The following is a 16,696-nucleotide window of genomic DNA, read 5'->3' as shown; positions in this document are numbered from 1 at the left end:
ATCAACAGTGTAGCATGTCCTGCACGTGTTAGGCTAGTGACAATGGCCCCACATTTTTGAGATACCCCTACCGGAGGTAGAACTAAACGCAACAATGTTTTTCCTCACCTCTAAGGTCTCCCATATATGAAATGGATTCTTGGCTAAAAATATTTTACTGCTAAGATTGTTAAATTACAGATATTGTTATACACCCCAAAACCAAAAAAGGACTGAAATATAGCCTGTCCGTATGGGAGTTAAGGCATATAAACTAGTGCAGATCAATCACACAATCTCTGAGATGGAATGGATAGAATGAATAGAGACATGTAAAATAAGCGGACATGCAAAAAATGAATATCTATGCAGAATGTTTTCATTTACTTTGTAGCTGCTTTACCAGGGATTATCATATAAACACATTGTATGGCTTGTTGGAAAGGTGGGGATGTACTCAATCCAACAATACCAAATATGTAAATATAGTATGAAAAATTAGGGTGTTGTGTCACTCAATGCAGGCTATGAGGTGTCCAAAATGAAAGAAAATGGAACACTGGCAAAATACAGTCTCAAATCCAAATCACATTATCAGTGGTGAGAAGAATGTTGAGAAATTCATTGTTAAAACACAGATCCAATTGAATCAGGTTAACATTGGAATGGAACACCTTTATTAAAATATTTACATTCACTTGAATTTTGTTTTGGTTAAGTCATTACTGAATAATAAAAAATAATATTGTTGGCTTTTGTCTGTCCAGACCAGCAGTGGACAGTAGAGCCTACACTGCTTACTTCACCCCTAAGTAGCTAAACAGTTAGTTGTAGAAACTACTTTCCCTAGCTAAGAAAGTACTTAGTCCTCTGGTCGTATATGGGAGACCTTAGAGGTGAGGAAAAACATTGTTGGGTTTAGTTCTACCTCCGGTAGGGGTATCTCAAAAACTAAAGCCCTTTCTGACCATTTGTCACTAGCCTATGTATATTATGTACGTGATCAACAGCATAGCATGTCCTGCACGTGTATATGATGTACACTATTAGATACACATCGAGGTGCTTCCTCCTACATATATTTACATATACATATATTATGTATGTGATAAACAGCATAGTTGGTCATATGTGTATTTAAACAGCATAGTTGGTCATATGTGCATATTTGGTCATGTGTGCATTTAAACAGCATAGTTGGTCATATGTGCATTAAACAGCATAGTTGGTCATATGTGTATTTAAACAGCATACTTGGTCATATGTGCATTTTAAAAAGCATAGTTGGTCATGTGTGTATTTAAACAGCATAGTTGGTCATATGCGTATTTAAACAGCATAGTTGGTCATATGCGTATTTAAACAGCATAGTTGGTCATATGCGTATTTAAATAGCATAGTTGGTCATATGCGTTGTATATGGACTTTTATTTTGACAAGTTGTCAACGTTCTGTCTTCCACATTCATGAAAGGTTTGGTATGAATGTTGAGTCATGTCTCATGAAACAGTCATGAATGCTTTATGTGCAGTTTATGACAGCTGCTATGAATGTGTTATGAACTCACCCGTCAAGTAAAGTGTTACCAACAAGTTAGATGCCAAATAAGTCAGATAAACGTGGATCAAATGTAACGAGAACAAAACAAACCCAAAATAAATGGTAAAAAGAGAGAGAGAGGAAGAGAGACAGAGAGAGAGAGAGAGACAGAGAGAGAGAGAGAGAGAGAGAGAGAGAGAGAGAGAGAGAGAGAGAGAGAGAGAGAGAGAGAGACAGAGCAAAGCAAAGCAGCCTTCTCCAAAAGAGTGAGCAGGGCAGAGCACAGAGAGAGAACCTGAGAAGTCTTTGCCACTTTCCTTATGGCCACCTTACACCAAACAACTTTGACTGATTTGACAACTTTGAAGATTTGGGAAAGATTCTTGAAAGATTGGAGTCTTTTAACTAATGCCCCCCCATTCAAGCTGTACTCAAAAGACTACAATCTTTCCAGAATCTTTCTCAAATCTTGTCAAAGTTGTTTGGTGTAAGGAGGCCATTAGATACAACGTGTAACAGCCCTGCCCCCTTCCTACACCAATTTTGACTCCACTCACAGATCTGCATCCCCGGTCTACTAATGAGTCACGTATTTCAGTTAATCCTGCACCTGTCCAAACCCTCCTGTTTGTGTTGTCTTGGTTCAGACGCCGATTACTGAACCGTGTATGCGTTCCTGTTCTCATTGCTCGTTCTCTGTTTTGGCTGGTATCTCATGTGTGTTTTATTAATTGCCCTTATGCAAGTTTTGGAAATTAAATACAAGAGTCCTGCACTTGCGTTCGGTCTCATCCTTCCGTGACAAACGGTAAAAAGTCACTAGAAAACACTTAGATACACTATAAAAAATGAAAAGTTAGAACTGTCCAATTTATGAAACCATATTACATTACATAAAACAAAACATTTATACAACAAAATTATGTAAGATCAATGTGAAGCAAGTACTAAACCAGTAAGGCAAATGAACATATGGAATGTCTTGGTGTCACCATTTCATTCTGTTCCCATGAGCCTTTGCAAGAACACAGATAATTACGCAGCTGTGTTGCCAAAAGTTTCCACATGGGTTTTAAAGAAGCTTAGAGACCAGTAACATTTGGAGCTGAGATGTATCTTATGTTATACTGTGATATTAACCAGCATGAGTGCTTTGTTCCCACCATGAGTGCGCTAGGTTGGGCAGCCAAGGCCTACTGGTTAGCGCTTCGGATTTGTGACCGGAGGGTTGCCGGTTCGAGCCCCGACCAGTAGGCATGGCTGAAGTGCCCTTGAGCAAGGCACCTAACCCCTCACTGCTCCCCGAGCGCCGCTGTAGATGCAGGCAGCTCACTGCTCCAGGATTAGTGTGTGCTTCACCTCACTGTGTGTTTACTGTGTGCTGAGTGTGTTTCACTAATTCACGGATTGGGATAAATGCAGAGACTAAATTACCCTCATGGGATCAAAAGAGTATATATACTTATACTATACTTATAGGTATTGAGCATACACAAAGTATCAGTGGTTCCGTAGCACATGTTATCAACTTCACTGAATGCTTCTGAATACTGACAAACAACATATTCAGCATGTTTCATTTTGAATTCATCTTTATGTCTTTAATATCAAAATTAACTTCCTTCAACATTGATGTTGCAATACTACATCTGAGTGCCTGTACTCTCAGTACATGCGTCTACCTGTATGACAAAATTATGTTGAAATATTTTTTCATGTCAACTTAATTTAAACAATTTTATTGGAATTACTTGATGCAATTGGGTAACCACGGCACAACCATTGGATCATAGGACCCTGGGAACACAAGACCTTAGGAACATAGGATCCTTGGATCATAGGACCCTGGGAATGTAGGACCTTTGGAGCATAGGACCCTGTTAATGAAGGTCCTATTGGTCCCATTATGTGCTATATCAATCTGGGGAACCCAGGACCCTGAGTAGATGGAGTGTAGGGATGAGCCCAAATCAACACAGAGTGAAATGGCAATGAGAGCACCACTAATGTACGCGTTCACTTCCAACAGTGCTCTTTTGTAGCGTGTATAAATGACTTTATGCCATAATGGCATTGAACTTGAACTCTTGGACACGCTGTCTCACTCATGATGCTCATCATTGTTGTGTCTCTACATTGTCTGCAGCTGAGCTGCTTGTGCTGGAGGGAGAATCGGTCACTCTGAATGTAACAGGACAAGAAGACAAAAACGACTTAAAAATAATGGCATGGACTTTCCAGAAACAAGATGTTGTGGAGTACATCCATAAAATCAGTTATGTGGGTTATGATAGTGCTTATGATGCTCATCATTGTTGTGTCTCTGCAGTGTCTGCAGGTGAGCTGCTTGTGCTGGAGGGAGAATCGGTCACTCTGGAGGCAACAGGACATGAACAAGACAAAAAGGACTTAAAAAGAATGTCATGGAGTTTCTATGAACAAGAGATTGTGGTGTACAGCCATAAAAACAGTGATGTGGATTATGACCGTGTTTATGAGGCCAGAGTGGAGTTTGATGTGAACACCTTCTTCCTGCGGCTGAAGAATCTGCAGAAGACGGACTCTGGACTCTACAAAGCAGAGAAGACTTTACATGGAAAACAAAAAGAGACTGTAGCTGAATACATGATTTATGTCCTGGGTGAGAGCATCAAAATACATTTCTCAAGAAGGGGCATGTTATGAAAATGCTTCTTGTTATTTAAGTGATGTAAGTGTGTGTGTGTGTGTGTGTGTGTGTGTACTGTATGTGTGTGTGTGTGCGTGTGTTTCTGCGTGTGTGTTTCTGCATATGTGTCCATGGCGTAACTCTTCAAATGCATTTTTATATTCCCAAGTCAAGGAAGGTAGTACCCAGACAGAATCATAATATGCAGATCAACCACACTCTGTTTAACACACACACACACACACACACACCCACACACACCAAGGAACAGCATCTTACACTGCTGCCTCACACACAGCAATCCAGACTATTCTCATTTTGTAGATCCAAGAGCTACCAGAGCAGAAGCATCCCTCTCTATCTTCAAGAAGCCCTTGATGACCCAACTCTTTTCCAAACACTTCTTACAGCCCAACACAGCTAACATGCTCCATCTCCTTTGACTAAAACATCTGCACTCTCAGCCTCTATTTACTGGTATTGTATTTACTGGTGTAGTATTTACTGGTGTAGTAGTTACTGGTGTAGTATTTACTGGTGTAGTAGTTACTGGTGTAGTAGTTACTGGTGTAGTATTGTATTTACTGGTGTAGTATTTACTGGTGTAGTATTTACTGTTATTGGTGTAGTATTTACTGTAAGTAGTATTTACTGGTGTAGTATTTACTGGTGTAGTATTTACTGTAAGTAGTATTTACTGGTGTAATATTTACTGGTGTAGTAGTTACTGGTGTAGTATTTACTGTTATTGGTGTAGTATTTACTGGTGTAGTATTTACTGGTGTAGTATTGTATTTACTGGTGTAGTAGTTACTGGTGTAGTATTTACTGGTGTAGTTTTTACTGGTGTAGTAGTTACTGGTGTAGTATTTACTGGTGTAGTAGTTACTGGTGTAGTAGTTACTGGTGTAGTATTGTATTTACTGGTGTAGTATTTACTGGTGTAGTATTTACTGGTGTAGTAGTTACTGGTGTAGTATTGTATTTACTGGTGTAGTATTTACTGGTGTAGTATTTACTGTTATTGGTGTAGTATTTACTGTAAGTAGTATTTACTGGTGTAGTATTTACTGGTGTAGTAGTTACTGGTGTAGTATTTACTGTAAGTAGTATTTACTGGTGTAGTATTTACTGGTGTAGTAGTTACTGGTGTAGTATTGTATTTACTGGTGTAGTATTTACTGGTGTAGTATTTACTGTTATTGGTGTAGTATTTACTGGTGTAGTAGTTACTGGTGTAGTATTTACTGTAAGTAGTATTTACTGGTGTAGTAGTTACTGGTGTAGTATTTACTGGTGTAGTAGTTACTGGTGTAGTATTTACTGTTATTGGTGTAGTATTTACTGGTGTAGTATTGTATTTACTGGTGTAGTAGTTACTGGTGTAGTAGTTACTGGTGTAGTATTTTCTGGTGTAGTATTGTATTTACTGGTGTAGTATTTACTGGTGTAGTAGTTACTGGTGTAGTATTTACTGTAAGTAGTATTTACTGTTATTGGTGTAGTATTTGCTGGTGTAGTAGTTACTGGTGTAGTATTGTATTTACTGGTGTAGTAGTTACTGGTGTAGTATTTACTGGTGTAGTATTGTATTTACTGGTGTAGTATTGTATTTACTGGTGTAGTAGTTACTGATGTAGTAGTTACTGGTGTATTATTTACTGTTATTGGTGTAGTATTTACTGGTGTAGTATTTACTGTAAGTAGTATTTACTGGTGTAGTATTTACTGGTGTAGTATTTACTGTAAGTAGTATTTACTGGTGTAGTATTTACTGGTGTAGTAGTTACTGGTGTAGTAGTTACTGGTGTAGTATTTATTGGTGTAGTATTTACTGGTGTAGTAGTTACTGGTGTAGTATTTACTGGTGTAGTATTTACTGTAAGTAGTATTTACTGGTGTAGTATTTACTGGTGTAGTATTTACTGGTGTAGTAGTTACTGGTGTAGTTACTGGTGTAGTATTTACTGGTGTAGTATTTACTGGTGTATGGTGTAGTAGTTACTGGTGTAGTATTTACTGGTGTAGTAGTTACTGGTGTAGTATTTACTGGTGTAGTAGTTACTGTAAGTAGTATTTACTGGTATTGTATTTACTGGTGTAGTAGTTACTGGTGTAGTATTTACTGGTGTAGTAGTTACTGGTGTAGTATTTACTGGTGTAGTATTTACTGTAAGTAGTATTTACTGGTGTAGTATTTACTGTTATTTGTGTAGTATTTACTGGTGTAGTATTTCCTGGTGTAGTATTTACTGTAAGTAGAATTTACTGGTGTAGTATTTACTGGTGTAGTAGTTACTAGTGTAGTAGTTACTGGTGTAGTATTTACTCTAAGTAGTATTTACTGTAAGTAGTATTTACTGGTGTAGTATTTACTGGTGTAGTAGTTACTGGTGTAGTATTTACTCTAAGTAGTATTTACTGGTGTAGTATTTACTGGTGTAGTATTTACTGTTATTGGTGTAGTATTTACTGGTGTAGTATTGTAGTATTTACTGGTGTAGTATTTACTGGATAAGTAGTTACTGTAAGTAGTATTTACTGGTGTAGTATTTATTGGTGTAGTATTTACTGGTGTAGTAGTTACTGGTGTAGTATTTACTGGTGTAGTATTTACTGGTGTAGTAGTTACTGGTGTAGTATTTACTGGTGTAGTATTTACTGTAAGTAGTATTTACTGTAAGTAGTATTTACTGGTGTAGTAGTTACTGGTGTAGTATTTACTGGTGTAGTATTTACTGGTGTAGTAGTTACTGGTGTAGTATTTACTGTAAGTAGTATTTACTGGTGTAGTATTGTATTTACTGGTGTAGTAGTTACTGGTGTAGTATTTACTGGTGTAGTATTTACTGTTATTGGTGTAGTATTTACTGGTGTAGTATTTACTGGTGTAGTAGTTACTGTAAGTAGTATTAACTGGTGTATTATTTATTGGTGTAGTATTTACTGGTGTAGTAGTTACTGGTGTAGTATTTACTGGTGTATTAGTTACTGGTGTAGTATTTACTGGTGTAGTATTTACTGTAAGTAGTATTTACTGGTGTAGTAGTTACTGGTGTAGTATTTACTGGTGTAGTAGTTACTGGTGTAGTATTTACTCTAAGCAGTATTTACTGTAAGTAGTATTTACTGGTGTAGTATTTACTGGTGTAGTATTTACTGGTGTAGTAGTTACTGTAAGTAGTATTAACTGGTGTATTATTTATTGGTGTAGTATTTACTGGTGTAGTAGTTACTGGTGTAGTATTTACTGGTGTATTAGTTACTGGTGTAGTATTTACTGGTGTAGTATTTACTGTAAGTAGTATTTACTGGTGTAGTAGTTACTGGTGTAGTATTTACTGGTGTAGTAGTTACTGGTGTAGTATTTACTGTAAGTAGTATTTACTGGTGTAGTATTTACTGGTGTAGTATTGTATTTACTGGTGTAGTAGTTACTGGTGTAGTAGTTACTGGTGTAGTATTGTATTTACTGGTGTAGTATTTACTGGTGTAGTATTTACTGTAAGTAGTATTTACTGGTGTAGTATTTACTGGTGTAGTAGTTACTGGTGTAGTATTTACTGTTATTGGTGTAGTTTTTACTGGTGTAGTATTTACTGGTGTAGTATTGTATTTACTGGTGTAGTAGTTACTGGTGTAGTAGTTACTGGTGTAGTATTGTATTTACTGGTGTAGTATTTACTGTAAGTAGTATTTACTGGTGTAGTATTTACTGGTGTAGTAGTTACTGGTGTAGTAGTTACTGGTGTAGTATTTACTGTTATTGGTGTAGTATTTACTGGTGTAGTATTTACTGGTGTAGTATTGTATTTACTGGTGTAGTAGTTACTGGTGTAGTAGTTACTGGTGTAGTATTTACTGGTGTAGTATTGTATTTACTGGTGTAGTATTTACTGGTGTAGTATTTACTGGTGTAGTATTTACTGTTATTGGTGTAGTATTTACTGGTGTAGTAGTTACTGGTGTAGTAGTTACTGGTGTAGTATTTACTGGTGTAGTATTGTAATTACTGGTGTAGTATTTACTGGTGTAGTATTTACTGGTGTAGTATTTACTGTTATTGGTGTAGTATTTACTGGTGTAGTAGTTACTGGTGTAGTATTTACTGGTGTAGTATTTACTGGTGTAGTATTTACTGGTGTAGTAGTTACTGGTGTAGTAGTTACTGGTGTAGTATTTACTCTAAGTAGTATTTACTGGTGTAGTATTTACTGGTGTAGTATTTAGTGTTATTACTGTTATTGGTGTAGTATTTACTGGTGTAGTATTTACTGGTGTATTATTTACTGTAAGTAGTATTTACTGGTGTAGTAGTTACTGGTGTAGTATTTACTGGTGTAGTATTGTATTTACTGGTGTAGTATTTACTGGTGTAGTAGTTACTGGTGTAGTATTTACTGGTGTAGTATTTACTGGTGTAGTATTTACTGTTATTGGTGTAGTATTTACTGGTGTAGTAGTTACTGGTGTAGTATTTACTGGTGTAGTATTGTATTTACTGGTGTAGTATTTACTGGTGTAGTATTGTATTTACTGGTGTAGTAGTTACTGGTGTAGTAGTTATTGGTGTAGTATTTACTGGTGTAGTATTTACTGTAAGTAGTATTTACTGGTGTAGTATTTACTGGTGTAGTATTTAGTGGTGTAGTAGTTACTGGTGTAGTATTTACTGGTGTAGTATTTACTGTAAGTAGCATTTACTGTAAGTAGTATTTACTGGTGTAGTATTTACTGGTGTAGTATTTACTGTAAGTAGTATTTACTGAAGTAGTATTTACTGGTGTAGTAGTTACTGGTGTAGTAGTTACTGGTGTAGTATTTAATGGTGTAGTATTTACTGTTATTGGTGTAGTATTTACTGGTGTAGTATTTACTGGTGTAGTATTTACTGTAAGTAGTATTTACTGGTGTAGTAGTTACTGGTGTAGTAGTTACTGGTGTAGTATTTACTGGAGTAGTATTTACTGTAAGTAGTATTTACTGGTGTAGTAGTTACTGTAAGTAGTATTTACTGTAAGTAGTAGTTACTGGTGTAGTATTTACTGGTGTAGTATTTACTGGTGTAGTATTTACTGTAAGTAGTAGTTACTGGTGTAGTATTTACTGGTGTAGTATTTACTGTAAGTAGTATTTACTGGTGTAGTATTTAGTGGTGTAGTAGTTACTGGTGTAGTATTTACTGGTGTAGTATTTACTGTAAGTAGCATTTACTGTAAGTAGTATTTACTGGTGTAGTATTTACTGGTGTAGTATTTACTGTAAGTAGTATTTACTGGTGTAGTATTTACTGGTGTAGTATTTACTGTAAGTAGTATTTACTGGTGTAGTAGTTACTGGTGTAGTAGTTACTGGTGTAGTATTTACTGGAGTAGTATTTACTGTAAGTAGTATTTACTGGTGTAGTAGTTACTGGTGTAGTAGTTACTGGTGTAGTATTTACTGGTGTAGTATTTACTGTTATTGGTGTAGTATTTACTGGTGTAGTATTTACTGGTGTAGTAGTTACTGTAAGTAGTATTAACTGGTGTAGTATTTATTGGTGTAGTATTTACTGGTGTAGTAGTTACTGGTGTAGTATTTACTGGTGTAGTAGTTACTGGTGCAGTAGTTACTGGTGTAGTATTGTATTTACTGGTGTAGTATTTACTGGTGTAGTATTTACTGTTATTGGTGTAGTATTTACTGGTGTAGTATTTACAGGTGTAGTAGTTACTGGTGTAGTAGTTACTGGTGTAGTATTGTATTTACTGGTGTAGTAGTTACTGGTGTAGTAGTTACTGGTGTAGTAGTTACTGGTGTAGTAATGTATTTACTGGTGTAGTATTTACTGGTGTAGTATTTACTGTTATTGGTGTAGTATTTACCGGTGTAGTAGTTACTGGTGTAGTATTTACTGTAAGTAGTATTTACTGGTGTAGTAGTTACTGGTGTAGTAGTTACTGTTATTGGTGTAGTATTTACTGGTGTAGTATTTACTGGTGTAGTATTGTATTTACTGGTGTAGTAGTTACTGGTGTAGTAGTTACTGGTGTAGTATTTACTGGTGTAGTATTGTATTTACTCGTGTAGTAGTTACTGGTGTAGTAGTTACTGGTGTAGTATTTACTGGTGTAGTATTTACTGTTATTGGTGTAGTATTTACTGGTGTAGTATTTACTGGTGTAGTAGTTACTGGTGTAGTATTTACTGGTGTAGTATTGTATTTACTGGTGTAGTATTTACTGGTGTAGTATTGTATTTACTGGTGTAGTAGTTACTAGTGTATTAGTTACTGGTGTAGTATTTACTGTTATTGGTGTAGTATTTACTGGTGTAGTATTTACTGGTGTAGTATTTACTGTAAGTAGTATTTACTGGTGTAGTATTTACTGTAAGTAGTATTTACTGGTGTAGTATTTACTGGTGTAGTATTTATTGGTGTAGTATTTACTGGTGTAGTAGTTACTGGTGTAGCTACTGGTGTAGTATTTACTGGTGTAGTATTTACTGGTGTATGGTGTAGTAGTTAATGGTGTAGTATTGTATTTACTGGTGTAGTTTTTACTGGTGTAGTATTTACTGGTGTAGTATTTACTGTTATTGGTGTAGTATTTACTGGTGTAGTAGTTACTGGTGTAGTATTTACTGTAAGTAGTATTTACTGGTGTAGTATTTACTGGTGTAGTATTTACTGTAAGTAGTATTTACTGTAAGTAGTATTTACTGGTGTAGTATTTACTGGTGTAGTAGTTACTGGTGTAGTATTTACTGTAAGTAGTATTTACTGGTGTAGTATTTACTGGTGTAGTAGTTACTGGTGTAGTATTTACTGGTGTAGTATTTACTGTAAGTAGTATTTACTGGTGTAGTAGTTACTGGTGTACTATTTACTGGTGTAGTATTTACTGGTGTAGTATTTACTGTTATTGGTGTAGTATTTACTGGTGTAGTAGTTACTGGTGTAGTATTTACTGGTGTAGTATTTACTGTAAGTAGTATTTACTGTAAGTAGTATTTACTGGTGTAGTAGTTACTGGTGTAGTATTTACTGGTGTAGTAGTTACTGGTGTAGTAGTTACTGGTGTAGTATTTACTGTTATTGGTGTAGTATTTACTGGTGTAGTATTTACTGGTGTAGTATTGTATTTACTGGTGTAGTAGTTACTGGTGTAGTAGTTACTGGTGTAGTATTTACTGGTGTAGTATTGTATTTACTGGTGTAGTATTTACTGGTGTAGTATTTACTGGTGTAGTATTTACTGTTATTGGTGTAGTATTTACTGGTGTAGTAGTTACTGGTGTAGTAGTTACTGGTGTAGTATTTACTGGTGTAGTATTGTAATTACTGGTGTAGTATTTACTGGTGTAGTATTTACTGGTGTAGTATTTACTGTTATTGGTGTAGTATTTACTGGTGTAGTAGTTACTGGTGTAGTATTTACTGGTGTAGTATTTACTGGTGTAGTAGTTACTGGTGTAGTATTTACTGGTGTAGTATTTACTGTAAGTAGTATTTACTGTTATTGGCGTAGTATTTACTGGTGTAGTATTTCCTGGTGTAGTATTTACTGTAAGTAGTATTTACTGGTGTAGTATTTACTGGTGTAGTAGTTACTGGTGTAGTAGTTACTGGTGTAGTATTTACTCTAAGCAGTATTTACTGTAAGTAGTATTTACTGGTGTAGTATTTACTGGTGTAGTAGTTACTGGTGTAGTAGTTACTGGTGTAGTATTTACTCTAAGTAGTATTTACTGGTGTAGTATTTACTGGTGTAGTATTTAGTGTTATTACTGTTATTGGTGTAGTATTTACTGGTGTAGTATTTACTGGTGTATTATTTACTGTAAGTAGTATTTACTGGTGTAGTAGTTACTGGTGTAGTATTTACTGGTGTAGTATTGTATTTACTGGTGTAGTATTTACTGGTGTAGTAGTTACTGGTGTAGTATTTACTGGTGTAGTATTTACTGGTGTAGTATTTACTGTTATTGGTGTAGTATTTACTGGTGTAGTAGTTACTGGTGTAGTATTTACTGGTGTAGTATTGTATTTACTGGTGTAGTATTTACTGGTGTAGTATTGTATTTACTGGTGTAGTAGTTACTGGTGTAGTAGTTATTGGTGTAGTATTTACTGGTGTAGTATTTACTGTAAGTAGTATTTACTGGTGTAGTATTTACTGGTGTAGTATTTAGTGGTGTAGTAGTTACTGGTGTAGTATTTACTGGTGTAGTATTTACTGTAAGTAGCATTTACTGTAAGTAGTATTTACTGGTGTAGTATTTACTGGTGTAGTATTTACTGTAAGTAGTATTTACTGAAGTAGTATTTACTGGTGTAGTAGTTACTGGTGTAGTAGTTACTGGTGTAGTATTTAATGGTGTAGTATTTACTGTTATTGGTGTAGTATTTACTGGTGTAGTATTTACTGGTGTAGTATTTACTGTAAGTAGTATTTACTGGTGTAGTAGTTACTGGTGTAGTAGTTACTGGTGTAGTATTTACTGGAGTAGTATTTACTGTAAGTAGTATTTACTGGTGTAGTAGTTACTGTAAGTAGTATTTACTGTAAGTAGTAGTTACTGGTGTAGTATTTACTGGTGTAGTATTTACTGGTGTAGTATTTACTGTAAGTAGTAGTTACTGGTGTAGTATTTACTGGTGTAGTATTTACTGTAAGTAGTATTTACTGGTGTAGTATTTAGTGGTGTAGTAGTTACTGGTGTAGTATTTACTGGTGTAGTATTTACTGTAAGTAGCATTTACTGTAAGTAGTATTTACTGGTGTAGTATTTACTGGTGTAGTATTTACTGTAAGTAGTATTTACTGGTGTAGTATTTACTGGTGTAGTATTTACTGTAAGTAGTATTTACTGGTGTAGTAGTTACTGGTGTAGTAGTTACTGGTGTAGTATTTACTGGAGTAGTATTTACTGTAAGTAGTATTTACTGGTGTAGTAGTTACTGGTGTAGTAGTTACTGGTGTAGTATTTACTGGTGTAGTATTTACTGTTATTGGTGTAGTATTTACTGGTGTAGTATTTACTGGTGTAGTAGTTACTGTAAGTAGTATTAACTGGTGTAGTATTTATTGGTGTAGTATTTACTGGTGTAGTAGTTACTGGTGTAGTATTTACTGGTGTAGTAGTTACTGGTGCAGTAGTTACTGGTGTAGTATTGTATTTACTGGTGTAGTATTTACTGGTGTAGTATTTACTGTTATTGGTGTAGTATTTACTGGTGTAGTATTTACAGGTGTAGTAGTTACTGGTGTAGTAGTTACTGGTGTAGTATTGTATTTACTGGTGTAGTAGTTACTGGTGTAGTAGTTACTGGTGTAGTAGTTACTGGTGTAGTAATGTATTTACTGGTGTAGTATTTACTGGTGTAGTATTTACTGTTATTGGTGTAGTATTTACCGGTGTAGTAGTTACTGGTGTAGTATTTACTGTAAGTAGTATTTACTGGTGTAGTAGTTACTGGTGTAGTAGTTACTGTTATTGGTGTAGTATTTACTGGTGTAGTATTTACTGGTGTAGTATTGTATTTACTGGTGTAGTAGTTACTGGTGTAGTAGTTACTGGTGTAGTATTTACTGGTGTAGTATTGTATTTACTCGTGTAGTAGTTACTGGTGTAGTAGTTACTGGTGTAGTATTTACTGGTGTAGTATTTACTGTTATTGGTGTAGTATTTACTGGTGTAGTATTTACTGGTGTAGTAGTTACTGGTGTAGTATTTACTGGTGTAGTATTGTATTTACTGGTGTAGTATTTACTGGTGTAGTATTGTATTTACTGGTGTAGTAGTTACTAGTGTATTAGTTACTGGTGTAGTATTTACTGTTATTGGTGTAGTATTTACTGGTGTAGTATTTACTGGTGTAGTATTTACTGTAAGTAGTATTTACTGGTGTAGTATTTACTGTAAGTAGTATTTACTGGTGTAGTATTTACTGGTGTAGTATTTATTGGTGTAGTATTTACTGGTGTAGTAGTTACTGGTGTAGCTACTGGTGTAGTATTTACTGGTGTAGTATTTACTGGTGTATGGTGTAGTAGTTAATGGTGTAGTATTGTATTTACTGGTGTAGTTTTTACTGGTGTAGTATTTACTGGTGTAGTATTTACTGTTATTGGTGTAGTATTTACTGGTGTAGTAGTTACTGGTGTAGTATTTACTGTAAGTAGTATTTACTGGTGTAGTATTTACTGGTGTAGTATTTACTGTAAGTAGTATTTACTGTAAGTAGTATTTACTGGTGTAGTATTTACTGGTGTAGTAGTTACTGGTGTAGTATTTACTGTAAGTAGTATTTACTGGTGTAGTATTTACTGGTGTAGTAGTTACTGGTGTAGTATTTACTGGTGTAGTATTTACTGTAAGTAGTATTTACTGGTGTAGTAGTTACTGGTGTACTATTTACTGGTGTAGTATTTACTGGTGTAGTATTTACTGTTATTGGTGTAGTATTTACTGGTGTAGTAGTTACTGGTGTAGTATTTACTGGTGTAGTATTTACTGTAAGTAGTATTTACTGTAAGTAGTATTTACTGGTGTAGTAGTTACTGGTGTAGTATTTACTGGTGTAGTAGTTACTGGTGTAGTATTTACTGTAAGTAGTATTTACTGGTGTAGTATTTACTGGTGTAGTAGTTACTGGTGTAGTATTTACTGGTGTAGTATTTACTGGTGCAGTATTTACTGTAAGTAGTATTTACTGTAAGTAGTATTTACTGGTGTAGTATTTACTGGTGTAGTATTTACTGTAAGTAGTATTTACTGGTGTAGTATTTACTGGTGTAGTAGTTACTGGTGTAGTATTTACTGGTGTAGTATTTACTATAAGTAGTATTTACTGGTGTAGTAGTTACTGGTGTAGTATTTACTGGTGTAGTATTTACTGTTATTGGTGTAGTATTTACTGGTGTAGTATTTACTGGTGTAGTAGTTACTGTAAGTAGTATTTACTGGTGTAGTATTTATTGGTGTAGTATTTACTGGTGTAGTAGTTACTGGTGTAGTATTTACTGGTGTAGTATTTACTGGTGTAGTAGTTACTGGTGTAGTATTTACTGGTTTAGTATTTACTGTAAGTAGTATTTACTGTAAGTAGTATTTACTGGTGTAGTAGTTACTGGTGTAGTATTTACTGGTGTAGTAGTTACTGGTGTAGTATTTACTGTAAGTAGTATTTACTGGTGTAGTATTTACTGGTGTAGTAGTTACTGGTGTAGTATTTACTGGTGTAGTATTTACTGTTATTGGTGTAGTATTTACTGGTGTAGTATTTACTGGTGTAGTATTGTATTTACTGGTGTAGTAGTTACTGGTGTAGTAGTTACTGTTATTGGTGTAGTATTTACTGGTGTAGTATTTACTGGTGTAGTAGTTACTGGTGTAGTATTGTATTTACTGGTGTAGTATTTACTGGTGTAGTAGTTACTGGTGTAGTATTGTATTTACTGGTGTAGTATTTACTGGTGTAGTATTTACTGGTGTAGTATTTACTGTTATTGGTGTAGTATTTACTGGTGTAGTATTTACTGGTGTAGTATTTACTGTTATTGGTGTAGTATTTACTGGTGTAGTATTTACTGGTGTAGTATTGTATTTACTGGTGTAGTATTTACTGGTGCAGTATTTACTGTAAGTAGTATTTACTGTAAGTAGTATTTACTGGTGTAGTATTTACTGGTGTAGTATTTACTGTAAGTAGTATTTACTGGTGTAGTATTTACTGGTGTAGTAGTTACTGGTGTAGTATTTACTGGTGTAGTATTTACTATAAGTAGTATTTACTGGTGTAGTAGTTACTGGTGTAGTATTTACTGGTGTAGTATTTACTGTTATTGGTGTAGTATTTACTGGTGTAGTATTTACTGGTGTAGTAGTTACTGTAAGTAGTATTTACTGGTGTAGTATTTATTGGTGTAGTATTTACTGGTGTAGTAGTTACTGGTGTAGTATTTACTGGTGTAGTATTTACTGGTGTAGTAGTTACTGGTGTAGTATTTACTGGTTTAGTATTTACTGTAAGTAGTATTTACTGTAAGTAGTATTTACTGGTGTAGTAGTTACTGGTGTAGTATTTACTGGTGTAGTAGTTACCGGTGTAGTATTTACTGTAAGTAGTATTTACTGGTGTAGTATTTACTGGTGTAGTAGTTACTGGTGTAGTATTTACTGGTGTAGTATTTACTGTTATTGGTGTAGTATTTACTGGTGTAGTATTTACTGGTGTAGTATTGTATTTACTGGTGTAGTAGTTACTGGTGTAGTAGTTACTGTTATTGGTGTAGTATTTACTGGTGTAGTATTTACTGGTGTAGTAGTTACTGGTGTAGTATTGTATTTACTGGTGTAGTATTTACTGGTGTAGTAGTTACTGGTGTAGTATTGTATTTACTGGTGTAGTATTTACTGGTGTAGTATTTACTGGTGTAGTATTTACTGTTATTGGTGTAGTATTTACTGGTGTAGTATTTACTGGTGTAGTATTTACTGTTATTGGTGTAGTATTTACTG

The 16,696-nt window shown here is 34.9% G+C and overlaps 1 protein-coding gene across 1 annotated transcript in view; it reads left to right on the top strand.

The window, feature by feature from the left end:
* Positions 1–16,696, top strand: part of LOC143139234 (CD48 antigen-like) — a 31,837-nt gene that overhangs the window by 677 nt on the left and 14,464 nt on the right. The window contains exon 2 of the mRNA XM_076299838.1: positions 3,848–4,159. Within this exon, the coding sequence (XP_076155953.1) occupies positions 3,848–4,159 (312 nt within the window). The remainder of the gene's footprint in view (positions 1–3,847; positions 4,160–16,696) is intronic.

Source organism: Alosa pseudoharengus, unplaced genomic scaffold (genome assembly GCF_046254945.1).
Source record: "Alosa pseudoharengus isolate Yale_2024_CS ecotype anadromous, Long Island Sound unplaced genomic scaffold, YU_APseudo_1.1 YU_APseudo_1.1_scf_22, whole genome shotgun sequence".
NCBI classification, from domain to species: domain Eukaryota; kingdom Metazoa; phylum Chordata; class Actinopteri; order Clupeiformes; family Clupeidae; genus Alosa; species Alosa pseudoharengus.
This window is presented reverse-complemented; position numbering and strand designations above follow the sequence as displayed.